The 27709-nt window shown below is 45.7% G+C and overlaps 1 protein-coding gene and 1 long non-coding RNA gene across 2 annotated transcripts in view; one reads left to right on the forward strand and one right to left on the reverse strand.

The window, feature by feature from the left end:
- Positions 1-37: 37 nt before the first annotated feature.
- Positions 38-12389, reverse strand: LOC118791499 (pre-mRNA-splicing factor RBM22). Its single transcript, XM_036548874.1, has 11 exons — positions 12314-12389; positions 9814-9867; positions 9590-9619; positions 8059-8191; positions 7313-7413; positions 5331-5503; positions 4288-4488; positions 3633-3797; positions 2325-2413; positions 2033-2164; positions 38-1249 (listed from the first exon to the last, which is right to left on the reverse strand). The coding sequence occupies exons 1-11, from the start codon at positions 12365-12367 to the stop codon at positions 1101-1103; spliced, it is 1281 nt and encodes a 426-aa protein (XP_036404767.1). The 5' UTR covers positions 12368-12389; the 3' UTR covers positions 38-1100.
- Positions 12390-21388: 8999 nt separating this feature from the next.
- The window catches only part of LOC118790608, a 55786-nt gene continuing 49465 nt past the window's right edge, over positions 21389-27709 (forward strand). Inside the window, exon 1 of the long non-coding RNA XR_005005507.1 lies at positions 21389-21591. This is a non-coding gene — a long non-coding RNA (uncharacterized LOC118790608). The remainder of the gene's footprint in view (positions 21592-27709) is intronic.

Consider the following 27709-nt stretch of genomic DNA (forward strand, 5'->3'; position numbering starts at 1 on the left):
AGTACTGATACTACAATTATCAAACTGAAAGTATGTGTACTTGTATGTATGTATACAACATATATAGGCTTTATAAAGCCTAAAACATAGGGACAAATGCAATCTCACCACAACATGCTTTGGCCATATGTTGTAAGTTATGCAAGACAAAGAAAAACAACAGACACCATTCATAGGCTGCGACTGCTTGGGGTTCCCTTATCACTGCCATTTCGCCATCTACAGGCAGAATGAAGGTACTGGCCTTACCCTTGAAGGGCCAGTCACTGTGAGTGAGGAACACTGTTCTTTATAGGGCTGGCTTGTGGAAGCTGAAACCAAGACACTTGCTTATTCAATACTAAAGACAAAGGGCACTGGTTGATTTGGCTGAACTGAGACGACGGCGTCCCGCAAGGTCTCCATAAAAACTCAGCCTTCTACACCAGCAATGACAAACACCTGTCACTCAACATTATGCACTCAAGACTAAAAAAAATACTGTTTTTCCCATGACAGAATGAACAAGCGTGGCACTATGCAGATCCCAATGCTTTGGGTACCTCGGTTTATCACTTTAAACCTCAGCTTTGCCTTTGACCAGTCAGCACTGAATGCTGAATAAAAAAGTGGGCGTCTGTAGGCTGACCCACATCCTCATCTCCCTGGCTTGAGTTTACCAGTGAATGCCCCCACACAGAGCAACACCTACAGGAACAGAAGGTGTGGGGCTACTAAAAACCAGGCGTTTCTGTGGAGGACAGCCGGCTGTAACAACTGCTGTCCTCCATCTCTCTGCTGTGCCAGTCAGAGGAGAGACGCAGGTGGTGTTTGTAAGGAGTGTTAACCCTTTTATGTCAGTCATGATGCAGACAATATTGTGCAGCTTTTTTGGTTTATGAAACTAAGAAAAGCCTCATTTCAACATGGCAGCATCACTGAGCATTTTGTTTCAGTTTAACAACTCATGGTAATTTCATGCAACTTCAACCTTTTTTGTTCCAATAAAGGGTTAATACTGCGTATTTGTGTGAAAGTAAATACGTAAGCAGCTGTTTCACAACACCACAATCGCCTCCTGAGACCATTCAGTTGCTGGGCATCTCAAGGCAGCTTTGAGACTAGGAGCCACCGTGGCGGCTGGCGTGGGCACCCATGCGCTGAGGATCTTGGGAAGGATAGTGGATGTGGCCGGGAGCTCTCATGGACATGGGAGGGGGCGGTGGAGGGCCCATCGAACCCATGGAGTGGAACATTGGAGGTCCAAAACCTTGCAGAAGAAATTAAACATACATGATGGTGAGTGTAGAGAAGAAACAACAGAAATGTTAATATCTGCCTGCCACCAGGTGATTGTCTTCGAAGAAATAAACAGCAGGGAAAATGCAAACCTCTGACACACTCAGACACAGCATATGTTGGCGGCAGTGTAGCATAGTGGTTAAGGAGCAGGACTCGTAACCGAAAGGTTGCTGGTTCGATCCCCGCTGGGACACTGCTGCTGTACCCTTGGGCAAGGTACTTAACCCACAATTGCCTCAGTAAATATCCAGCTGTATAAATGGATAACATTGTAAAGAACTGTAACCTATGTAAGTCGCTTTGGATAAAAGCGTCTGCTAAATGAATAAATGTAAATGTAAATATGGCTGTTATTCACACTGCAAGTCCCACACTGCTCCACAGCGGAGCAGATGCTGATTGGGCGCATCCACGCTGATGTCACAAAGGGACTCTGCTGGTCCCTCATGAACCATTAGAGGGCGCTGCAGCACAGATGAGGGTGCCCTGCTAACACACCTACAACTACTCCACACAGAACAAAGTCAATTTGTCAGACCTGGGCTGCAGGGCTCAGTCTGCACTCTGAACAAGTACTGCAGCTGCATTTCCACAGATTCGGTACTCTAAGGGCTTATTCAGGGGCTTTCTGTGGACATTCCACATTAATTCAATAGGTGCACCTTTAAATAAACCCTATTGTAGACATTGATTATTTGCATAGGGCTGGGTCGATAATGTCTGCAGTGCTGCCCGTGATGGAGGAGCGTACCTGGGGGAGGAGGGTTTGTGATGCCGGGCGGTGGGGGTAGGGCGATGTTCATGACTGCGGGGGACGTGCTGGGGCCCAGGTTGAAGTAGTTGGCTGGGGTTTCTTCTTCTGATGAGGGGGGCGGGGGCAGAGCTGTGGGACATTGGCCAGAGGAGGAGTCAGTGGACACACAAGCGCACGCACACACACACACACACACACAGAAAAACATAGACACACTGACACACAGACACAGGCACACAGACAGACAGAGACTGACAGACATAGAAACACACAGACAGACAGCACTCGCCTCCTGGTAGCCCGGGCACTGGCTCCAGCTTCATGCCCATCTCTCCCACCCCGTCCTTGTCCTTCTCCTTCCCTCTGGCTGCCTGGGACCTGAGACAGAGTGACACATTTTCACTGCACAGCCGCGAAGGACCCTTCACACAAACAGCCACTCAGGGGACATGTTTCACAAGAAAAGGCTGTCTGCAAGCATCCACTCCTTTCTCCTCGGCTGAACCCCTCCGCTCACAGACATACTGCTGTGTTCATCGCCAGCTTAATTAAACATCCCCCCACTCCATTAACAAAACTCCATGGTCCATTATCATTATGTTTATAATTAACAAAAGCTTTATGGATTAAAGTTAGTATTAACTTGATTAAAAAAAAATTTTATTAGGAGCTACAGAGTGCATAACAAATTTAAATACATTTTTGGAGGAAGAATTAGCACCACTAGCAGGGAGGATTGCAAATAAATGAATCCATATGCTAACAGCCATCTTGATGTGATGCTTTTTTTTTGTCCCCCCCCCCCTTTATCACCCTGAGTGGGAATTTCGAATTAAGCTCGCTTCACTGCAGGCAACCTCTGCAGAAGGCAGAAGAGTGAGGAAAGCAATCCACCAATCACTATGTGCCACACGGCAGCTGGTTTTCACTCTACATTCCCAGAGTAAACCAGGACAGCAGACCTCAAATGGAGTATGAGTGCATTTCTCTGACTTCTCCTAAGCAACCCATAGATGCCTGGCTAGAATTAGGGTGCAAAACATTATGCAAAGTAACACACCCAGCTAAGACAGCTATGTGACTTCAAGATTTCATTCCAGGGCAAGCTAGCTGGTGTGAAGGAGAAATCTCTGAACTGGAAAGACAAGCGCTTTACCAAAAAACATCGCAGGCTGATGTCGTAGCTACACGGTGAATGGATTCAAAAGTAGCTGTGCCTTTGTTCGTAGGTGTTTTGAGAACACAACACACATATGGGAGAAAAAAAGTTTCAGAACAGAACAGAACAGAACAAATTATTACTTTAAGCCTGGGTAAGAATATAACTCCCTGAGTACTAACTCTGAGAGTCACAGCATTGTTGTCCAGACATTACACTTGAGAGAGCTGAGGGCGACAGACTAAAAAGGCTGAGGATTGCAGCTGCAGACAAACGTACTGGTTTGTTCCACAAACACATTGGTTAAGGAAAATAGGCTAGGCTGACGTCTCAGCTTCTACTCTGGGGACGGACAGCGCAGAGATTAGGTGTTGGGAGATATGGAGATAGGACGCCGGTCTGTCCCTTAGGCCCAAGCACGATGTGCAGTCACCTCACCTTCCCCATTTGACGGTCAGCCTGCGGCCGTTGATGATGAGCTTGTTGAAGGACTTTTCGGCGGCGAGCTCAGCCGCCTGGCGAGTGGCAAACTGGACGAAGGCACACTGCTGCCGCTGGACGATGGTGGTGGTGCGGATCTCCCCAAACTGATAGAAGTGGTTCCTGCGCAGGACACCCCAAAACAACGGCACATGAGGAAGGGCCTGATGCCATTCACCTCAGCGCTGAATGTCTCCACCCACAGAAAACGCTGGCACATAAAGTTCACGTTTATAACTGGACTATGCTGAATCCCAAGAACAGCATTTACATTTAAATCTGTGTAATACGATCATGGTGTATTCAAATGCAATGGGGATCCAAAATTTTGTTTGCTGTTGTAGACATCTTGATCACACTGGGGCACTTTGCCGTGGGTAAGCTTGCCTGCTAACCAACGACAATCTTACACACATACACACATGCATACGTATGCGCAAACATACTTTTGATAGACATCGGTTTAATTCAATGACTTCTGCTCATAAACAGAAATGTATACACAACAGAAATGTTTCTAAATCAGCAATGAATAAAACACCAGCCAATCACCCCGCTGCAGAACAGAGCAGGTTCTCTCCTCCTCCCCTCAGGTAGTGTCTGGGCCGCTCACCTGAGATCCGCGTCCGTGATGTTGTCCCCCAGTCCTCCCACGTACAGCGTGGTGATGGACTTATCCTCGGGCGGGTCCAAGCGGGGCATGGTGGAGGCCCGTTTCAGCAGCTTGTCCGCTACTGGGTCATTTATCCCGTAGTACCGGTCCTTAATGTTCTGATCTGCAAGCGGGTCGTCAGGATCTGTGGGTTTCTCATGCCTGAGCCATGGAGACAAGGGTTACCAAGTCACAGAGATAGAGATAATCTGTATAACGTTTACTCATGTAGAAACATGGCTTGTGTGCCAGTTGTTTGACCACATACATGCCGTTAAACTTACCAGTAGATTAATACATGATCCTGAGTATGAAGGAAACCCATTAGTTAAAATGTAGACACCAGACTCATCAAGAAGGGGGCTTGTTTGTGAGTGTGGCCATAATTTGTAGTAGGAAATAGCCACATTAACCACCACAATGAGGACGCAATGTAGATACATTTCCAGTGAAACAGCACCATCTAGGTAAATTTCAGGAGAACTGCATCTCAAGCCAAAAGTGAGAGGGCACACAGGGGTAGGCCGGACACTGTGCGCATAAACTCGCCTGATTCTACAGTGACAACCGTAGACCGCCCCACTACTGCATATTCAACTGTCAGGCTCCCAGATGTAGCAAGATGCAAAGGGGAGAAAAATGAGCAAAACAACTGAAGGTCTGGATGTGTCCTTTTCACAACCTCAAGGTCAAATGTGTGCTTATTGCATGTGAGACTAAGTGAAAGAGCTGCCAGCTGTACAGTCAGCCAGCAGCATATATCTGCTGTTTAACAGCAAAGGCCCACTCAACGTCTGCACTGCACTTAGCGGTGAGGCTCAGCCGCTGCCACTTCGTGTGTGAAATCTGCCTGACAGCTTAAGTTGCTCATTTATTATCATCTGCAGGATGTTTTACTGAAGCAACTAAGATTAAGCACCGTGCTCAGGGATTTGAACCCATGACCCCCTGACCCCAGAGCACGGTGACCTGAAGCCACCCTTTTTTTTTTCTTTTTTACGCACCTGTAAGGACACTCCTCGCCTCTCTTGCACTCGCCCTTCACCCAGAAGGAGCAGATGTGGGGGCGGTTCCTCTTGTAGTAGGGCGTGGTGCGGGCAAGTTTCAGCAGCATGTCGCTGGAGCTGGGCGCCTTTCCCAGGAGCCCCACGGGCCTCGTCCCGTCCGAGTTCTGGATCTGCGGTGAGGGGCGACAAAATGAGAAACGCTGTAGTCCGATCCTCATCTAACCAAGCAATGATCCCACCTACTGGACATAGGTGTCTTTGCATACGAATGTCACTGCTTCAAATAACACTGTAGCAAGTACTTAGCTACTGATACACCTCGCTTACATTCCTCAGACTGTAGGATATCTGGTGTGATACCCATCTTAACTAGTCCTACAGTTGTTTGGGTCTGTAATCTCTCCCTGACACTATCTGCTATTTTATATTGTACAGGGTTTACAGTTATATATATACCTTGTAATACTGGTGAGGACCTTTACTGACATGTTTATATGCTTACTTCAGTTATATTGCATTTATTTCTGAGAAAGTTCTGATAACTGTGTTTATTTTCCTTATTCAAATAGGATGTGGGAGATGTGGGATATTCTCACAGGAGGGTAGACAAAATAATGGAAACACAAAACGAAAAAGGATTCCTACTTTAAAGTAACCAAATCAAGATTAAAAAGGAGTCAAATAGGAGTTTAATATTAATGTCTGTACAAACTGCCATGCAAGCATTCTTTCCTCCAAGACAACAACACCCCCATGAACACCAATAAATGGATTCCAGAGTGGTTGGTGGCAGAACAAAGTCAATCACCTTCCTCAGCCTCCCCACTCACCAGATCTAAACATCACTGAACCATTATGGGAAGTTCTGCAGTGTAGAGGGCAGAGTAGAGTTCCACCTCCTTTACCTCTCAAAGAAAAGAAGGTTTTCCTTCTTGAAGAACACTGCAAAATCCCACTAGAAACAGTTCAAACCTTGTATAACAACATCCAAAGAAGGACCGAATCTGTACTGAAGGCAGGTGGTGGCCAAACCTGTTATTAGTTAATAAACACTCCATATTGTTTGGTGTTTCCATTATTTTCTCTACTCGCTGTAAGTCAGCAAGTAGTCATAATTACAGATGTCATCTACATTTGGGCTGCCCCCTGTGGTGTTAATTTGTCCTTCTCAGGGATATAAGACACGTTAAACACTATAACAAATGGGGAAATTCTGAAATTAAAATGAGACTGGTCATCTTTATTTGTGCTGTCTTCAGTGGTGTGGACTGATGGAGCATGGAGCGTTATGATTACCCCGTGCCAGAGGGGGGCGGTAACAGGGTAGTTTCTGGGTACACCTGAGCCAGACAGAAGGCTCATTAGCAAGAGACTGAAAACCCAGACTCCAGACTCACGGGGGTATTTTTATCCTGGACCAGAATCCTTGCAGCTGTCGCCCCACTGACCGGTACTGTGTAAACTCTCTTAAGAGAGTTTTCTTAAGGTGGGGGCAGGCCAGGAAATGGGGGTGCTGGGTGAATAAATAGGTGAAATTTGAACCTGGTATAAAAATACCATTTGGGTACTTGCGAATACAGAAATGCAATTACAAACCAAACGAGGTGAGGAAAAATACTGACTGGTCGTTAGCCACATATAGAAAACTGAAGGGCAGCCCAAGTGGGGTAGAATCTATCTGGGCAGTGTAACACTGTGGTAAGGAGAACGCCTCATAACCAAAAGGTTAGCATTTTGATTCCCAACTAGGACACTGCTATTGTACCCTTGGACAAGGTACTTAACCCACAATTGCCTCAGTAAATATCCAGCTGTATAAATGGGTAATGTAAAAATTGTAAGCTGTGTAAGTCTCTCTGGATAAGAGTGTCTGCTAAATGCAAATAATGTAATGTAACGTATAAAAAAGGGCTATGTGAGAAACCCTGCATAAGGTGACCCTGTGGGTAAAGCAGCCATATGTCCCATAAACGCATTACCTCTCTCTCCATGTTCTGGGTGTAGTACTCCTTATTCACATCTGACTTCGGCATGTCGTCTTTGATCGCCAGGCCGGTGTCGCGGACCTGGATGGGCAAGCCTGTCGATTGAGGAGAATGACTTTACAGTAACCATGGATACGGGCAGACAAAAGACATCCGGGCAAAAAAACTGGGAGCTTAAAGATTAGATCTATTTCAAGCCTTCAAAAAAAAAAAAAAAGAAAAACCAACATATCTGACTGTTGATCCCTCATTAAAGGAAACAAATGAAAGGGGATGAAAAGCAAGAGAAACTTTAGATTGGGGTGCTGCGAACCAATCTGCCAAACTGAGTAGGTCTGTGGACGCACACAGGACACACATTTGCTATTAATTTCAAACCAAATTCTTGCATACTTTTAACTGTCCAATTCCCAACAGTGTCAAGTGGCTTGCTCCCCAAAGCATTTCTTGCACAGACTCCAGTAAGTCTGACAACACTGGCACAGGAGCGTAATGGAAGGTGATCTTCACTTTACTGCCACGCCCTGTCCTAAGTGAGTTTTGGAGCTGGCGTATCTTTCTGAAGGTCATAAAACCGATTCGTGGCACATCAAAGCAAAGCAAGGTCAGGCTTCAAGATGGTTTATGTTTTATGTAACGCAGGGCTACTTCTGGATGAAACGAGGTTGTCGCTTGACGCGTCCTTGCGAAACGCAGTGTGGGCGGGGGCGGGGGAGTCAGTGCAGCCGGGAGGGACGCACCGTACTCCAGGTCCAGGAGACACGTCTGGCAGACGTTCTTCATCTTGCTGCATGTCTGGCAGACCTCCGTCTTCTTGAAGCGCATGCGCACCCCGGGGCACCAGCGGAACACGGTGAAGGGCCGGGCACAGATCTGCGGGGGGGGGGGGGCGGCATTTACATTACATGATTGGCAGACACTCTTATCCAGAGCAACTTACTTCGGTTACAGTTTTTTTTTTACAATGTTATCCATTTATACAGCTGGATATTTACGGAGGCAGTTGTGGGTGAAGAACCTTGCCCAAGGGTACAGCAACAGTACCCCAGCAGGGAATCGGACCAGCACCCTTTCGGTTACGAATTTTATTCCTTATGCTACACTGTCACCCAAGACACCACGTTACAGGGCGTTACCATGGCCACTTGCTGGAATATGATACCTAACATGCTCCCTAACTTTAAAGTTAATGATACTTTCTGCAAAAAGTCAGCACATTTGTTTCAAAATGAACCCCCCGGGGGGAAAGCATGTGGTGCAACGTCCCGAGCATAATCCTAAAAGATTCCCCTTATGAGGCGTTTTTAATTGCTTGCTACATTAGAGCAAACACTGTCCCTGGGGTTTATCTGCTCATAGAACAACACTACCTTTCATCTCAAAAGAGACAGAGCTACAAAGAGGTGAGACTTGCTTATGAGGCGTTCTTACTCTGCCTAAAGATGGTATTTTTTTTCATGTAATTCTGTAAGCCTGTTTCCCCATGGTAAAACACCCACCACTATCTGTCTCTGGCAAATGTTTCTGAAAGTCTGACATCAAACGTTACATTGGCTTTTTTTGATGTGGATTATTAACAAAAGGGCAAATATTACAATTACTTGACGATGAAATGCTCGGAAGAATCTTTTAATATCAGTTTAAAAGTGCTATTGTTCTGTTCAAAGGCCTGTGTTCGGCTGTGCTTCAGTACAGTGCATGCATATTTTATACAACTTAAAAAAAAAAAACAGTGAGGGTGGTGAATGAATTATTCTGAAAGATTTTTTTTTTTTACCCTTGTTATCTGAACCTGCAGAGAACACTTGCATGTGGCTCATTATGAATGGTCTGTGAAGTACAAACAAGGATATGTCTCAAAGCACCCCCCTTAATCTCCAATTAATTGCTTGGGGTTGAAATGACTGTAAACCTCTTAAGTACAAAATGATAAAACAGCACCAACAGTAAAGCGAGCAAAACAGCGGCAACCCAACCCAAACCCGGCATGAAGCATGTTGTGCCAGCTGACAATGATAAGGTTAATTTATCACAGCAATGCCCCCATTTAAAAAAAGTCATAGACAGACACACACACACGCACACGCACACACATGCGCGCACACGCACACACACACACACGCACACACACACACATGCGCGCACACACACACATGCGCGCACACGCACACATGCGCGCACACGCACACACGCGCACACACACACACACGCACACGCACACACACACGCACACACACACACGCACAGAGCTGAGGCACAGTATGCCCTTACCTTGCATTCCTTTCCATACTTCTCTTTTGTCTTAAAAAAAGAAAAACACAAAAAAAAACATGAGCCTGCTTTGAGTTACAGCACAGAACACAGCGGAAAAACATAACATTATTCCATTTTCATCATTTTGCATGCTACGCTTCTGTCGGCACATAAGGAAAGCAAAGCGGGAAATGCATTACCCATTCCATTACATCACATGCATTCCACATTCACCTACTTACCATCCGAATGTAGGGATTCTCGCCCAAACATGTCTGACACAGGATGGGAAAATCCTGTAGGAAAAGGATTCAGTACTTCAGTGATAGCCACGTGCAAGAGTCTTTCCTCCACACGCACACATGCCAGCAACCTTTTAGGCCTCACCAGGCTCCTTTTTGGTTTCTCACCTGCCAGGAGAATTGAGAACACAAGGTTTCTATTCACACACATCCAGTTTAATCGATATCAATCACGTGGCTTCAAACCAAGAAAACGTCCCTGTAAGCTTATTCCATATACACACGTGCACTTGGGTGTGCATATTCTGCTGTGACTGTACAGCACATCCTTGAGCCCCCATGTAATGTGCAGTGATGCCAGGTTTTGCACGGGTATGTATGTCTCTGTAATGACTTACAGGCAACTTGTTTTCAGTGTTCTGGCTCTCTCTCTCTCTGTCTCTAAGTGGGGAATATGTATGAATATTTATTGCATTAATTGTCCTCTGTGCGCCCTTGTTGAAATGAGCTGCCTGGTTTGGCATTAGGTACGAGGGCACGTCAGCATGAGAGCCTGCCGGGCCATAGCGAACAGAGCTGCCCACTTCTGGCAGTTTCCCCTGTGTGTTCTCTTTCACCTGGTGGTCCTATCCTGCGCCGTGGCTATAAAAGGCAGAAGCACGTGGGCCAAGGCTCTGACTCTGCAAGGGGGACATGGGGAGGGAATCCCCCAATGAGGGAAGAAAGTGTCCCGTCAGCAGGAAACACACACTGCTCCTGCCACACTTCCTGCTGGCCGTGGCGCTCCTGGCATGGGCCACGCTGACTGACGCACAAGGGATTCCGCTATTAATGCATTTGCATTTTGCCACTTAGCAGATGCTCTTATCTTCCGAAAGACTTTTAATGTTGCATCTTTTGGCAGCGCACACAAGGCAAACATTTTTTTCAGTGAAAGGAAAAGCAAAAACGATTGGTTACTTCTTGTACCAGGAATTGTTACAGTAGAAATCCTTAATTTGTATGGGAAAGTAATCCTGTATTTGTCAATGGAACTGATGTCAAAATGTGTTATGGGGCATTAAAAAAAGAGAGCAATACTTGTAGTGTCAAAAATCCAGAGCCGGCCTCTAAAAATATTATTTTCCTCACATATTTCTCATGTTACACCCCCTATCTGAAGAAGCACTGCAATGATCTTCCCTCACTCATCACAGAAACACGCTACACAGTCAAGTTCATGTACGCTGGCTCCCAAGGCCCCACACTGCTGCCCAATGAAAAATAAGATCAGGGTCAAAGGGGCCAACCAAACTACACGAACTGGCGTGCGGCAGAGATCACAGAATGTCACAGAAGAATCACACGTGGCCCAAAGGTCACCTCTCTATGGCAACGTCACCTTGACCAAGACAAAAGTAGCCAACTAGGTCATTAAAGTTAGCTAAGGCTCAACTGCCCTGCCCTAAAAGATAACCTGACAGCGAACACTATCTGCGATGTACAATGTGGGTGGTGTCACTGCTTTCCAGGCAAAGGCATTTAACAAACGCTAGAAGCTACGCATAGTCGCCTGTCTACACTGATAGCTCAATCAATCCTATAACGTGCAAATTAATTTATTCACATGTCGACAGTGATTAATGACAACTTGTATTCATGCGACAATTCGTGGAGTATTCACTCGGGGAGGTTGTTAGCTAACTAGCTAGCTACCAAGCTGTCTTTAAATGTGTTAACTAGGTAGCTACTGAATTTACGACCCTTTTTTGCACCGAAGTGTGAGGAATGGCTATAACGTAAATGGACTGAATGTAAATGAACTTAGCTCGCTGGCTACGTTGTTAATGTAAGACAAAAAGCTGTAACTAGCCTAGGCAATAAACTTTTTGTGGGGGGTGACGGGAAGCAAACTAGTCGATGTTAGCTATCCCGCAATAATCACTTTCCCAGCTTGTCTATCCTAGTCAACGATTTGGGTGCACCGCAGCTACTTAGATATTGCACATTAGATAACAAAAGAAACTCACTCTGACGCGTTGACAGTTAACTGTTAGGTGCATAACTGCACAATGGTAGTGACAGGGTGAAAACTCAGTCACTTAGCAAGCCATTTTAGATGTCTTATTATGAAATATACTGTTACTGGAGTTAGTTGACGTTTCCAAGCTAGTCAGCAAGATAAAACCGTGCGTCTTCCATTGATTCTTACAGGCAATACGATAAAAAACTTACCGTCACTTAGTGACACAATTAAGTTTAATTGCAAGCCATTGAGATAATGATTTTTTTTTCTCAAACAGGTACGACATTTAAACAATGCAATAAGTAGCGTTGTCTAACAATGTGAACTGAAAACAGACTATATTGTATCTGACTGGAGCGGGCTCGTTGACATGCTTTTCAAAACGGAAATATCTCTTCACGCATTCTGATATTTTGACATAAACTAAAACTTAGCTTCAGCAAACAAACACGTAAACCTCACGGAGAATTTAAGACATTTTCATTTAAAACGTACCGCGTCTTCCCAGTTTTGTCTATTGTACGTATTCGCTCCTAACGAAGTCGCCATCCTCAACTAAATCTCCCAGAATTCACAGCGGAATACAACCATCTGCCTGCGTCGCAAGAATCGACAATGACGTATTGCGTATGCGTCCTGTGATTGGTTAGCAGAGATGACGCATATGAATGCAGTCTTGTTCACAGGTCTTCAAGACCAGTGCTGCGCAGATTCACTGATAATAACAGACATGGATGGTCTAATATATATCATGAACTAAACGAACATATTGATGCATAGACATATAGATTAGTCTTTCTTTGCAGAATTTCTCCCGAAAAACTATGCTATAGTACCGTACATCTGGAATTCAACTTTGATGTATCAAGAGCAGCAGATGCACCTTTGGGTGTGTTTGTTCTGATTTGGTTTTTGAATGAAATAAATCTGTTTCCCTGTAAAACAGTGACCAATGAAAAGCAAGCATCGATATCGGGGCTAATCTATCAGACAAGCAATAAAATGGAAATGAGGCGGTTCTCTCATGGTTCATCTCCTGTTGGACAGTTATCTACAAATTTGAGTGTATTTCTCTGTATCGACTAACTACATTGGTATGAGGAATGATGTGTCAGCACATGTGAGATATTAAGGTACGTCAAGTATGAATACTATTAAGAGTAGCCTATTAAGCCGGTAAGGGCGATTCTACCATGACCAGGAATTGGGCATAAAGGGTTTATCACCAGTTTAAGGAGTAACGTGATCAAAATAAATTGAATAAACACCTTTGTTTTATCGTTCTATTAAATAGACCTTCAAAAACACATTTGTTTATTACGTGCAATTAAGTGCTGAATTACATCATGGGAGAGAAGTTTAAAAGCGGGAACTGAGAGGCCACAAGTTTCTGTCGATGTCCCATGTCTTATTCCAGTACGGCAGGTGGCGGTATGGTACCGTTTTAAATAACGGCTAATGCTATCCCAAACACAGCCGAAGAAGAAGGGTATCTTGTAGCTTTTACTGCAATTAGCTAATTGGCAAATATGTATAAGTAAGCCATCACAACCGTAACTCCTGGGACATCAGAACGGTATTGACTGTGGGGCCCAATGTTGTTCTAAAGATTTGTAAAAACTTTCGTGAGATAAAGGATTTCAGCTGCGTGTATAATACATTTTTGAATTTTCCGATCATAGGCACAGCCATGATAGCCAGCAACATCATAGTTTAACCAAGAGTTAACAATCAATTTTCATTATGAATTGCGGAATTATCCATTGAAATAAGACAACACATGAAAGCCCGGCATTCTGGAGGAAACAGGTGTTGAGACCACTGCAGGACGGAAGAGGTTGGGAGAAATTTGACCAGTTTTGACAAGCAATAAAATAAACAGATGAAATCATTGTTTCCAAATGTGGTCATACTTTCAGGCAAAAAAAACCTTACCAGGCGAAGGTCACACAGCCCCAAAACCTGGTATATATGCTGCAGATATAGCAGAGGTAAAGATGGATGGATGGATTATAAAACCAATTTGTACATGACCAGGCTCATCAATTTCATTCTTAATGTTGTCGTAATGATTGTTAATATACTAATAGCAATGTTTGTCATTTTGTTCATTTAACCTTACATTGTTGAGGTTGAGAGCTGTCAGATTATCTTTACAAGTATTTGCTGTTTGTTGCTGCTTTCTGCTTGTGCTTAGGCAGCACATGTTATGTCACATCAATAAAGCACCTTAAAACTGAAAGGAAAAAAAAAAGAAATTAAAGAAGAATAGAAAGGGGAGTAGAACTTGCTTTCAGCCAAAAGCCCTGGAGCCCCATTGGGCTGTTTCACTATGCAGCAGTAGGAAATCTGAATTTCATTGTGAAGTCTTTGAGGCGAAGGATTAGTGGCTATGGGGAACAAGGCCTTGTGTTTATCCACCGACTAGCAACATAATAGGCGCAAACAATGATAACTCTGTTTTCCCAGTGTCCATTCAAAAGGCTGCAGGCATCAAGTTCAACCCAGCCTCAGGCAGGGGGAGGATGGGAAGGTGGGGAGGGGAGGCAGGGGAGATGGGATGGGGTGGGTTGGGATGTGAAAAAAGGGCTAGAGGCATTTACAAAGGGAGGCCCCGGATTATCGTCGCAATTCTGATACTGGCGCTACGGCCGTAGTTCTCCTTTTAAGTGGATCTGCCTTGGTTTGCTTGGCGTGCGATTGGCAGCCTAGCTTCCACCCCCTACTCCCTTGCCCCACTGTTAGTAAAAACCAATTAGCAGGTTGAGGATGTTAAAGATTAGGGATAAACACTAATGGAGGCGTAAGCCCCCTATGTTTATTTAAAGGTGCAGCGTGGCACGTTCCAGAGACGCTGAAGAGGGATTAGAGTGGCCGGCGTCTGGAGGAGACTGTTTACTGAGCTGCAGTGGAGAGCAAGCCAAGAGGCCCCACGAGTATAGTCCTGGCTTTCCTCAAAAAGAGGGGAAAACCTCAGATGGAGGTTGGGGGCGTGGGTTGAAACCGTTGCGCTCACAACTTGAGCGCTCTCACCTCGCCTGTAGACAGTTGCCTAGCCCGCTCCCAGAGCACCGTCAATGCGGATTCCAACGATCATCGGCATCTATCGGTGATCAATTTATTCTGCCTGTTCTGGTTTGCCTTGTGCAGAAAGAGGTTGGATTCTTTTCACTCTTCTCCACCTGCTGGGAACAAAGTGGCCTGTTCCTGGGCTGCCAGAGCATCAACCGTGCATGGCAATGAAAGGAAATTAATTCTTTAACCTAGGATGTAGAGTGACAGGCTGGTAAATGTAACCATGTACCAATCACTTGTGCACCAAATTGAAACTGTTTTAGGGTTTTATGAGGTAATTTCTGGCTGTGATTTTTCTTGTATTCAATTTAGTCAGGCAAGACATAAGACTATATTTCAGAAAACATTATACACCAGCACGCAATATTTTCTAAGATCACTTTATGAAAGTGTTATGTATAACGGTAGGACAAAGCATTGTCCTTAGATAACGTGGCAGTTGTGTAAGGAAGCATTTCTTCAAAAAAACCCCATTTTAGAAAATTAATCTCATGAGCCTTTTTTTAAACGAATAATACTATAATAAAAGTGTTTCTTTTAAAATTGTAGATTCTTTCTTGTAGTGTTCTGATGATGTCTTTGTGTTCAAAGATCCCTTTGAGATCAATTTTTTATTTGTGCAAGGCCCACACTCCTCACATCATGAATTAATTCTTGTAAAAAAAATAAAATCTGCCATGATGATAGATGACATTTTTAACTGATAGTTGTTTCAAAGGATGTAAATAGAGACAGTGTGACAGTGCAGGATGGCAACCAAGCAAAAGGTTATCAAGAACATGTCAAACATACAACTGCCCCATGTAAGTATGTGCATTTGGTATGTGAAACAATGGAACTCATTTCACTTCTCAGACAAAATACACATGTAACGCTAGAAATGCATGAATATACATAATAATAAGTAAGTAAATTGTGGAATATTATAAGAATAGCCCTTGGTGCACTTTAAGTACTGAAATATTTATCCTGCTCAAAGTACTTCTGCAGTTTGTCTGTTCTTGCAAAGCTTATCCTTGCATTCCACTTTAAATTGGTCTTGTGCCGAAGTAATTTATCCATGCTGTATAAGAAGGCAAAGCAGCGTTTTAAAATCAACATAATTTATTTAACAGCGTACTCTGTTATTTTCTTCCTGAGTCATGGCAGATGTTAATTAAGGAGCATACATTTGCTGATAGCAACTCTGAGAACGTCAAATGACTTGTTTAATAGCACATCATGAATAATTATTATGTTAAAATTGTTCAATACACAGAAGCATTAATCTAAAATAAACTGTGTTCCTTTGCACCTGATGCAAACTGCTGGATGAAGATATGCAGATGAAATGTCTGTGTGGAGCATAAAAGCGTTGCCGTGGAGGCGTAGTTCAAGGAAGGGGTGTTCCTGCAGCGATGTGTCAGGGCTCCTCGCTCTCTGAAACACAGATTTGTCAGGTGCAGTGAACCAAGGCCTTTTATCTCCTGCCACTTGACACCTCTCAGTGTCAGTGACACAGAGAGCCTCGGTGCAGAGCCTCAATCGTTGGGCCAAGCCCTGTGATCTTATTAAACACAGGCTGAATGGAACAGATTGTGTGTGGGGGGCTATTCCACTGACTGACCTGTGGAGGCCCCTAGGCTGCTATTCAACCCCCCCCCACACACACACACACACACACACACACACACACACTCAGAGGCAATTGCAAAGTTTGAAGCCTACGGACATGGCTTTCAAGAGCGTATGCCCACATTACCATAAACGATCAACAGTCCAGAATAAGCATCTTGCTCATGTGTTCGGAAATAGCAGCATTCCATCAGGGAACCAGAAATCCTCCATAAAGAGCTTAAAGCACTGCTGATGAATACCCCACAACCTAACACCCAGCGCTCACGATCCAGGTGTGTAACAGTGCATCTGATTCTTTGGGATTGTTATGCCACAGTCTGATTCTCACATGCTGTTTAGAGGCGCTTTCAGAAAAAAGCTCCTCAACAAACTCAAGGACCTCAGACAGCAGCTCAGCTCGCCTCCGCTCCCCGTCAGGCGAGGGGCCGAAGCCCGGTCTGATATTTATGTTGTTATCGGGCCTCGCTCAATGCAAAGACGCCCCGCTCCGCCCACCCCTGCCGCCCACCTCATGTCTGCGCGGCGGGGCGACGTCGTGCCGGGATGACTCGACCATCTGTCACCACTCGCCCGGGCGCCTGACCGCGCTCCCTGCCTGCCCGTCACCCGTTTTTCGCAGCATCCCGTCCTCCCACTAGCAGATGTTGCTCCACATCTCGGCGTGCCACCGCTAGACTTCAGAGGCGGCGGATCCGTCAGCAACACGGATGACAACTGACTCTCTGGACAGTTGTGTCTCATTTGTTTTTATGTGACACTTTGAAGACTGAATGTAAGGAAATAATTTGATAGAACGGCGTGAAGTCAAGGAGGACATCTAACCTAGATTTTCTTTTATTATTATTTAAAGACTTCCTGTCAAAACCTAAAGATTTGCCAGATGTTTTGTGTAGCATAAGTGTTTTGTGTCTCATATTCCTCCCTTTTTACAGGGTGACGACATCAAACTTTACTTGGCTTCAAAAAGTAGAGCTGGAGGCTGGAGATGTGCCGAGACACAACATGAAATAATATTATGAATGCATGTCTCTCATCTGGGCGAATTTTGCAAATTCCCATGTCAACATGCTTCTGTCATCACATGCACACTGACTGCCCATAAAAAGGATTCTATGGTTTATTTTCCCTTTCCCTTATTAATCTCCTCTTGTTCTGTTTCCATGCAAACCTCTGGCTCCTTTTTTTACTTCTGGGAAGGGTTTCCAGAAATGAACGGATGGATGAGTTACTTCAAGTGCCTCAGAACTTCAAACATGGTGGATCAGATCACCTAAATCCCCGCTTGGCTACGGAGAGGCATTCTCATCAGCTCAGTGTGTGAAGTCATGTCCCCTGGCTCCACTCCCTGGATGCTTTCGTCTCCTGCACGATTGTCTGAGTGGAAGTGTTGCTATGGGCCTTCCAGAGGATCATCCTCTCTCCTCTGCATTCTCCTAAAGAGGAAGTGTCTTCCTTTCACTTGTGCTGACCAGTGTAAACCAATATGCACAACACAGTGACAACAAAAAAATGATTGCATTGTTACATCCTACCCAAGAATTGATCCTGCAACCATCTAGATTTATACGAACACACCACCACATGAAAATGATCATAATGTCTTGTAAAGCATAGCTGCTATAATATTCAGTTATCCATTTCCACAGCTGGGAGTCTTTTTGCAGCATTAAGTTATCTAGTCTGATGCCACAGCAGGAGAGACCGATGTGGGATTAAAGCCCGTGACTGACAAATCACAGAGGCATAATCACAAAGGCCCCTACTGTGCTGAAGCTCTGATTGAGACCAGCGGGCTTCAGTCAATCAGTGCACTGAACCCGCAGCTTTTGGTCTAAAACGGCTGGACACAGACGCTCACATCACAGCGCCTGCCCCTTAAACTCCCAGCTGACCGAGGCTCACTAACGAGCTAGTGGAGAACGTGTCCGATGTTGGGAGACAAAAAACAGGCCCCTCGCAGCGTCACACGGGACATCCCACCGCCACCTCATTACCGCGTCCGTATGACTCGGGACCATGTGACTCAGAGCATGACGTTTGCCAGCGCCGCGCGTGCTCGCTGGATCTGGCGCTCCAGGTCACAAGGCCGCCATTGTCTCGGCCCAGACCTCACCCCTCGGTCTTAATCCGGCCGCCGGCGCTGGCAGGCGTGCAGTCAGAGGTGAAATAAGCGGGAGATGCTGAGTTCTGTGCAAGCCTCTGCTGGAAGAATGTAGAAATCAAACGCTGAAGATGCTGCTCTCATTAACAGTTCATTCTCTCTCTGGGTGATTCACAGCTTCAGGTCTTCAATTAAAGGCAATTAAAGGGTATTTCACCACGGGGCAGGAGGCCCTTGTTTGGGTGTCTGGACTGTTCGTCGGCTGTTTTGGATTTAGGTACTTACAGCTTTAAGCTCGGGTGATTGGATGTGAAAGTCGACCAAAGTTCCTCGACCGACCGTCTGTCGGAGTACCAGGGCCTCTAGTGCAAGGGTCAGACTGCAAGAAACGCAATTAAAAGTCACTGCGCTTGTAAACAAAAGCCGATCGGTCACCTCTCATTAAAAGAGACGGAACACAAAAGGTTGTCTCCTCTCCAGTACCACCCAGCTCACCCACAGTCTCTGGTAAAAAGCTTTTCATAAAAATAGCCTGCCAATAGGAATGAGTCATCCTATCTGCCAGCTTGGAGAAGAATGTGACTCAAGGATGTGGGTAACAGAAAAAAATGATGCATGTGGCACTCCTCAGACAACCTGTGGCAGGGAATCAGATCAGAACATTTGGTGAACAGATTTCGCCCCATCCCTTCATCCCTTGCCCGTGTGCCTAAATACCTCTGCGGGCTGCATTAATTGATTTGTAATGTGGGAGGGAGGAGGCAGTATATGAAAGCTGTTTGCAAGGAGCTCAAGTAATCATTAATATTTCATCTAGCATACATGGCATTCTTTTGAGGAGGCGGACCCATAAGAGGAAAGCAAAAACTAAAGACTTGGAATGCATCTATGCCTTTATCCCTTTCTTTTCCAGCGCAAGGTCGTCCTAGCATTAAGGTAGTACATTAGGAAAAGTAAGGTAACTGCACTTGCGTGCTTTTCTCTTTGCCCTTTGTAAAGCATGGCTCGGTAAGAAGACAGATTGCATAATTGATTAGAGAGGAACACTCAGCCATTGTCTTGTCAGAGGACTTTCCAGCTGCTCCAGATGTCTCAACCGCAGAAGCTCAGCAATGCTAATGGTTTTATGAAACATTAAGAGCTGCCAGTGACCTTTTGGCATAGGTCAGCGCAGAGTTGGCTCAGAACAATGGGGACTTTTGTGAAAGAAGTGTCACTCCCCTTACCTCAAACACCTGAGTCTTCTCTGTGCCATGTTCTGCACTCATGTGTAATAAGACCAGAAGGCTTATATGGGGAGCCTTTACCAATCAGAGGAGTGTACACTTTGACTGTGGCAAGAAAAGCAGTGCACCCGTTTTCAGAGGAAGTGTTGTCATTAATTAGTTGACAAAAGGTGTATTGCTTTTCTCTATTTACACATTGTTCGTTGTCCTCTGATTGGTGCAAACACCAGCTGTGATACATATGAACCAATGAGGGTATGTGCAAAGAGAACAGTGACGCCTGTGATGCCTCTCTCTGTCAAGGACAGACTTACTGCAGCGATGCAGACCAAAAAAAAAAAACAAAACTGTAATGCACTGTGATTTTTGCAGAAAATTGCAGTCTGTGTGCAATCAGATTTCATTTTGTAAGGGGGGGGCTGTTTGATCTCCCGGAGCAATAGGGAGTAGCAGGAGTGACATGGATACAGCGTTATCTAGGTCATGCTAAATTCATTCATGTGCATTTACCAACAAGCAGCGCTCATTAGAGGAGTAGGGGGCACGGGGGGGGGGGGGGGGGGGGGGGGGTGCATCCGTGTATGTGAATTACAGCTGAACTAACGCTGATGTGAACTGACAAAAGCAGAGACGTTAATTGGAGGTGGGACTGTGAACTGGGGAAAGGTGTAAAGTGCAGGGGCAGGAGGCAGAGAGCCTGTAAACGAGAGCTGCGCAGCACGGCCAGAGAGCATGCAACTTTAATCCCGACAGGGACTGCAAATTATTTGGGAAAGGGGGAGAGAAACAAGAAACTGTCATTTCGGACAGCGAAGCTGGGAGCCCGGACCCATTAGCGTCAGATTGAATTCGGAACCGCTCGACGGGGTGGCGGTGCAGACAGGAAGTGGCTCGGATTGCAGGGTCCGGTTTCAATGAGAGAGGGAAAAGGGTTCTACTGTTTCTCCCTTCATTCAACCTGGTGCGCTCACATGGTACACCACTCTTAGCCTTTAAATAAGTGATGAGCACATGGGATTAAATGCGAGCCCATCCCATATCCAATCTTTTTTCAAGAGATATTCATTCCCCAGCATGCTTATTTAAGAAAAGGAGACATTTATACTTGCGATGTCCACAGTGATTATTCAAGCATGACTTGAACTTTCATATGAAATTCTAACATTGCCAGTTAAGATTCTAGTCGCTGATGCAATCTTCTAAAAATTAAATTACTTCTCATGTAAAACCATGACTTTCCTCTTTCCCTGTTTAAAAAGGCCTTCAGAAAATTCGTGCCACTGTGCCCCCCAAGGGCGCTTCTAAGAGCAATTTCATAGCAGATGCTCCGTTTCAGTTAACGAAGCGAATATTTTTGTGCATCTGTTTGACAACACGCGAGAAAGGGGAGGGTTGGGGTGGGGTTGTAAACGGGAACATGCACGAGGTCTTAAAAGAAGGAAAGAATGGGTTAAGAAAGAAAACTCTTGAGTGCGGTGCAGTAATGGTTAATATCGTGACGGCGTTACGCCCTCTAGCGATTGTTGTATTTTATTCTTGCGATGTGCGGCAGAAACAAGAGAGAAGCTTCTCACATTTCTCTCACCACACCAGCCCGCAACGCAAACCTGCGCTGAGCAGTCAGCCAGCCCCGATTGAAGAAAAGGAGGCAAGACGACCCGATCGCCCCAACCACCGCCGAAAACAAGCCTAGGGCTCAGAGTAAGGCGAGGAAGAACCTTTCGCCGGGACTGACCCAACACCCAGACAAAGGGGTGAGTGAGCGATTCGGATTTTTTTTTTGTCAAACCAGTGCAAATGTTTTCGCTCGGTAGAGATTCGTTGTGAATGCGTGACTCGGTGCTAACACGGCGTATAAGTAGCTAGCTAGCCGAGCTAGCGTTACCCCCTTTCTCTTGCCAAGTGGAGAGGCTTGGGAATGTATGGTTCGGCCTGACACACTAATGGAGCGAAAACGAAGCCTGGAATTTGAGTGGAGTTTCTCATCAGCTTTGGGCAGCCCCTCATCTGGGCTCCTTTAAGGGGATGTACTTGCTGTGATCGGACAGGAGAACCAGTCGGGGTTCAATGGAGTCTAGCGGCACACGGAATCTTTGAATATGTGTAGAGTCGCAGAAGAAAGAGCCAGACCTAGCTAGTTAATGAAAGAACTGTTAAAGGCATGCTTAGTTTGGGAAGCGGTCAGAAGAAAGGCAGCGCGCAAAGCACAAGCAAGTCGTTAAGTAAGTGAGTCAACTGGAAAGCGTGTTTAAAAATATGACCAACGCCAAGAGAAGCTTGTTAGAAACGTTTCTTGTTTCGTAAAAGAGATAGCCCGCGGCAGTAGGGCTATGTATCCACCAACAGCAAAAGTTTCCTTGTTTAAACTAACAAATCTAGAGGAGAAGGGTTAAGCACCTTCCCCATTATCCTTAGCTGGCTAACAAGCTAAAAAAAAAATGTATTTAGCTTAACGTTTCACATGACAGTGCAGCTAGTTTTGCCAAGGTGGTGGGGGAGTACTTAGTGTTTTATTTGTTGACATGCATCTTTATTATTTTTACTCAGCAAAATGTCAGCACGTGTCAAAACGTTATGTATCTGATTCGAAACATTTCCTCTTTAATGCCGTCTAAATCTGAAACGTGCTTTAAACGGTGGCAAAACATGGTTTTACAAGTTAAGATGGCTTTCTTGCAAAGGTGAAACTAATGTGTATTATGTGTAGGCCTATATTTAATTAAGGTTTTCTATTTAGGTGCTAGTCTTTGTCTTTTCTCCCCTCCGCTGTGCTGTAGTAGCTAATTGGATGGTAATACAGTACGACTACCAGGCTGAGGGGAGCTGGGTACGGTGTATCAGTTGTGTGCAATCGAAGCTCGTATCAGCCGGAATGGTTAAGATACACCGCGGAACCTCATTAGCCGCATCCCGGATCAGAGTCTCCCGACAGGCAAAGGGTGCAAGCGAGTGATTACAGAAAGGTCCTGTCGTAAATCAAGCGCCGGGTGTCTGCTGTAGCTGTTGGAAGGGGGAGAGCTGTCAAGTCGTAGCAAACGGCGGTGCATGTTGCGGGGTCGGCGGAAGGGTTGGTGACCGTACCCTGACACGTCTTGCCGCGAGTGGCAACCCACAGTGTCGAAGGGGATATAACGATATTCGTTTCACCTGACCATGCGTCGGAGGTAATGACATTCATTTTCCCGAGATAAGAACGTCACACCGTGAAGCCTATTTTAAATACATGTAGTCCTGCTAGGTAGCTAGTCACATATGGCGTTCATGGCACTGATTTACGCAGTTATGTCAAGCAGAGGGCAAGAAGAGAGACAATTAATGAACACTTAACTGTAGATTTTTGTAGATTTGCCCAGATCTTAGCTAGCTTCATTATTGCCATGTTTGAATTGATTATGTCCCAGCTGTTGGGCTGTTGTCATTCGTCGAGCTGAACATAGTTTAGCAAAGGCTGAATTTTTGTGACGATATGAAGAGGTTAGTATGGGTTCATTTTTGTCTTTGACTCCAATGCACTGCACAGACCACCTTTTGAAATATTCAAAAGCTCAGTAGAGATTTTACAGCCCTTTTGACTTTGGGTCTCAAACTCCAAGACCTTTGTTTGATGTTCTCTGGTTCAGTTTTCATGTATCGAAAATGATAGCATTGTCTGCTGACGGCTTTCACGTACAAATGTGTCACCAAAGATGAGAGACGTTTTTAAATTGCGATTCTTATTGAAATCCTTATGCACCAACCTTGTCGAAACTTGTGGTGTTTTATCTGACGGCAGAGTGCATTGTAGCCCATACCTTGGACCACAACACACCAGCTAGCTGAAGGGTCCCTCCCTCTGCAGACCGTGAACGGCCACAGCAAGCCTTTCTCACCGGAGTCTGTTCAAGTCTTGGTATTTTGTCTGCATTGTGCAGAAAAAAAAATACCTCAAATTAATTAGGTTGGGAAACAGGACGTGTCAGCAGCGTTCATCTAAAAGGTAATGAATGCAAAGACTCCCGTAGTATATGTTATCGGTATAAAAAAATGTACCCTGCACATGAAGCTTGCAATTAGTAAGTAAAGTCTGGTTTAAAAAATGGTAAAATCAAACTGTTTTCCCCTTCTGTAACAAGCTACATTCCAGTAAACATACTCAGAGCATTACAGCGTAGGGGTGAAGAAGAGGACAAAAGGGAGAAGGGGAAGAACAAAAAAAGCTGAAAAGGATAAAGTTGATTATTTTAAGAGTAATCAGGACAGGCATCCTGCCCGGTGGTCTGTATCAGACACGGAAGGAAACATTGATTTTGGACGTGGAGTGGTTCCGGTCTGATATTCATTTTTGATTTTAGCTTTTAAGAGTGAAATGAAAGAAAAGCAGGAAGACTTCCTGCAGAAGGAACTCTGTCTATCAGTGATGTGAACGGCAGGCTGGACAATAGGTGGGGCTGGTTGTGGTTTTTTGGGTGGATGGGGTATTGGGAATGAGTCGCTGGAAAATATCCATTAATTGGAGTGTGGAGATTCCTGAAGCCTTTACACACTGAGGGTGTGTTATATCCTTGAGCTGTAGACACAGATTCCTCCTCCTAGATTGTGAGGATTTAGCACCTTAAAAAAAGAAGGTGAGGCTTTTGTGGGAAAGAAGAGAAACCACATTGTTGTCCAGGAAGACAGATATTGACTTTATATTTTTCAATATAAAGCCTGATTGAGTAGGATATAGCTAAGAACAATGCAGACAGAACCCAGCAGTTCATTTGAGCTGAGCTAACCTGAAACCCATAGCCCTGGGGAATATTTCATACATGTGGGGATGGCCTTTGCTGTGTCTCGATCAGGCCAGAGGGATAAGGGGCCTTTTATGGATGCCCAATCGGCCAGGATTGCCCTCACCTCACCAAATATTCAGGCCCCCGCCCGTCCCCGGCACCCTGTCCGTCACCCTGGATTGATTTTGCGGAGCGTCGGAGGGCAGGGTGACGTCAGTGAAAGTCCATCAGTCAGAAAGAAGCGGGAGGAGAGAAGCGGCTCCAACCCAGGTGCTCTCGCTGTGGAGTTCTTCCTGTGTGCGTCTGCCAGAGTGACAATGCATCCTGGGATAGTGGTGGCCCGAACCAAACCAGACCAACACCACAGTGCAAAGACCTTTGCAAAAAATTCCTCTAAAGGTGGTAGGGTGGGGGGCAGCAGTGTAGCATAGTGATAAGGAAACCGGGCTCATAACTGAAAGATTACTGCACCCTTGGGCTTAACCCAGAATCGGCTCAGTAAATATCCAGCTGTCTAAATGGATAAACTGTAAAAACTGTAACCTATGCAAGTTGCTCTGGATAAGAGTGTCTGCTAAATGCCGGTAAAGTAAGGTACTGTAAGGTGTTCTCGTGGGCCCTTAGCGTGGGGTTGGGGCCGTCGGTGTAGAGTGTCGGCACACCCTGAAACAGCACAGGGTCACGGCTCTGTGAGAGTCTGCGCAGACACTGAACGCAGGCAGCCGTCCAATCCGCCGGCCCTCTAACCCCTCTGAGGCTGCTACGTGGACCGTCTTCTGTGCTCTGCCCCGGGCCAGATTGGCCCAGAATCTGTCCCTGGCACTTAGGCAGATTGAACACCACAAACATCCAAGCCTCTTGTTTTTTTTTTTTAATGCAATATTCAAGTATGGTTTTTGGATTTGTGATTTTTTTTTTTTTTTAAAGGCAATACATTAGATGCATTTTACTGTGACCTGGGGAATTATTTGGTGTGTGTAGGTGGTTGCTGGGAGGGAGGTGGTGGGGTGGGGGTCATTCATTGTTGTAATGTAGTGTTATTATCGGAGTCATTATTAGAATTGAAATGGAATGCATAATTCGCCCAAGTCGAACTTCTGGCCGTAGGGCTTATCTAGATACTAGTATCTATTCAATGATTGTCAGAGGAGGGGATCAAAATCTGCATTTGATCAGATGGAATGCATTTTAAAAAATTGCTGATCTCATGTTGCATAACATACTATATGTATAATTGAAACCTCTTGCTTGGGATTCTGGAGGCAGATGTCTCCTGTGTCGGGCTGATTCTCTGCTTCGGGTCTGGTGGGAATTGACCCGGGAAGCAATTCATCTGGGCGGAGGCAGATTCTCCCCTTCGAGGACTGACCCTGGATCAGTTTTCTGTTTTAATCACATAATCGGTGGATTTAGGATCCGGGGCTGGGCGAGCTGATCCTGGGTGCATCGTTGCAGCTCGGAAGCATGTCGGGAAGCAGGAGCCCGGCTCACCTTGAGGCGGCATCATTGAAAATTCATAACTCCGCTTCAGGTTTGTCTCATTAATTCCAGCAATAAACTCGGTGAGCCTGTTTAAGAGAAGGGGGGAGATGAGCGAGCGAGTGAGAGAGAGGGAGAGAGAGGGAGAGGAGGAGCGGAAAGTCCTTGAAGGGGTTTGCGAGTATTATGACCTAATTGGGGATAGCAGACAGTCCTGCACCCGCTTTCACTTCACTCACGGGAGGGTGGAGGGGGTGTGTTTGACTGGTTCGGACCTGTGAAATTCGGTGTAGGGTACCTCTGTAACCCCCAGCCGCCATGCACAGGCGGGGGGGCGCTGCCGTGTCATCGCCGTGGAAACACGTGCTCAGCGAGCTATCCCAGCACTCTCCCTCTTCCCTCCTTCTCTCTTTTTCCTGCTTTCTGCAAACCCCCCTGGCAATATAGAGCCCTCTTTGCCTGGTGAAACGCCAATCAATAACATCGAACTGGGAGAAAGAGTAATGGATATGGTACCATTTAATAAGGTGAGCAGAAAGCTTCATTAATCTGTGGAGGGGTGAATTGGAAAGACCAGACACCGAGAAAGAGCTGTTTGCTGGCGGATGGTGGTTGCAGGGGTATGTGTCTGAGCGCGAGCTTCCGCAAAGCTGAAAATTGTGTTTGTGATGCAGGTAATAGTTTTTTTCCCCTTCCCATAGATTTCTTTCTTTTTTTTTTTTTTTTTTTAATGCAGCGACTGTTTTGCCTCAGTGAGCTTTGCCAACAGGCTCGTCTGCCACAGAACAAACTGGGCTAGAAATGAGATGTGAGTAAGATCACGGAGAATAATGTGATAAAAGCAGGCCGGTGGGAATAAAAGAAGTCCTTCGTGTAAGCGTGGTGAGTTCCTCTCCTTTGCATGTCTCTTGTGGATGGCTTGGCACGACTTCGCCTCAGACCCTCAAACGGCCAGTAGTGGTGAGGCCGTAAAACTGTCTTAAATGGTCGATAGCGTTTCACCTGTGACAGTAAAACACGAACGTGCAGCGGGGGAAAGTGTGAAGTGGGAGGTCTGCTGCGGGTTTCGAACTGTGAGCCGTTGCGGTCTGAACAGCATGCACGAAGGTGTAATTAGTTTGCACAGTTAAATGCCCAGATGTCCGGGTGAGTTAACCAGTCATAATCTTGTTCTGACACTCATGACACTTGCATCCCATTGGTTAATCATTAGGTTCCAGTGGACTGAATGTGTCTAGACCAGTTTCACAGCAATTACAGAGGTAAATCCTAGTCTTCCCTGTGAAACACTGCCCCCCCCCACCCCACCTCCAGCTCCACCCCCAAAAAACACCCCTTTTTCCTACAGTCACACTGTGCAGTGGCCTTAGTGGCCTTTCCAGTAGCTAGCCTCCCCCGACGCCTCAGCTGTGTCCGATGTGGGTTCTTCTGTTTGAGAGCAGAGCGGCGTTCTCAGGTTTGAAGGGCGGCTCGTTTCTGTGGATCGGGGCCGCGCTGCTGAGGGTGCTGCCTGTGCGCGCGGCCGCCCGGGGCTGGAACCCGATACCGGGGAGAAGTCCTCCATTGTTCCCGGGCCTTTTCAGCCGGTCCACATCGCCATGCATCTCGCCCTCTGTAAAACGAGATGCCATTGATTGTTCTC

Source organism: Megalops cyprinoides, chromosome 16 (genome assembly GCF_013368585.1).
Source record: "Megalops cyprinoides isolate fMegCyp1 chromosome 16, fMegCyp1.pri, whole genome shotgun sequence".
NCBI lineage: Eukaryota > Metazoa > Chordata > Actinopteri > Elopiformes > Megalopidae > Megalops > Megalops cyprinoides.

Excerpts from the sequence above, each read along its gene's own strand:
- LOC118791499 (XM_036548874.1), bottom strand. The coding sequence starts at position 12,367 with ATGGCGACTTCGTTAGGAGCGAATACGTACAATAGACAAAACTGGGAA. Across the intron at positions 8,192-9,589 it reads AGTATGGAAAGGAATGCAAG|ATCTGTGCCCGGCCCTTCAC; the intron begins GTAAGGGCATAC and ends CCCCCCCCGCAG. Across the intron at positions 3,798-4,287 it reads ATCACGGACGCGGATCTCAG|GAACCACTTCTATCAGTTTG; the intron begins GTGAGCGGCCCA and ends TGTCCTGCGCAG.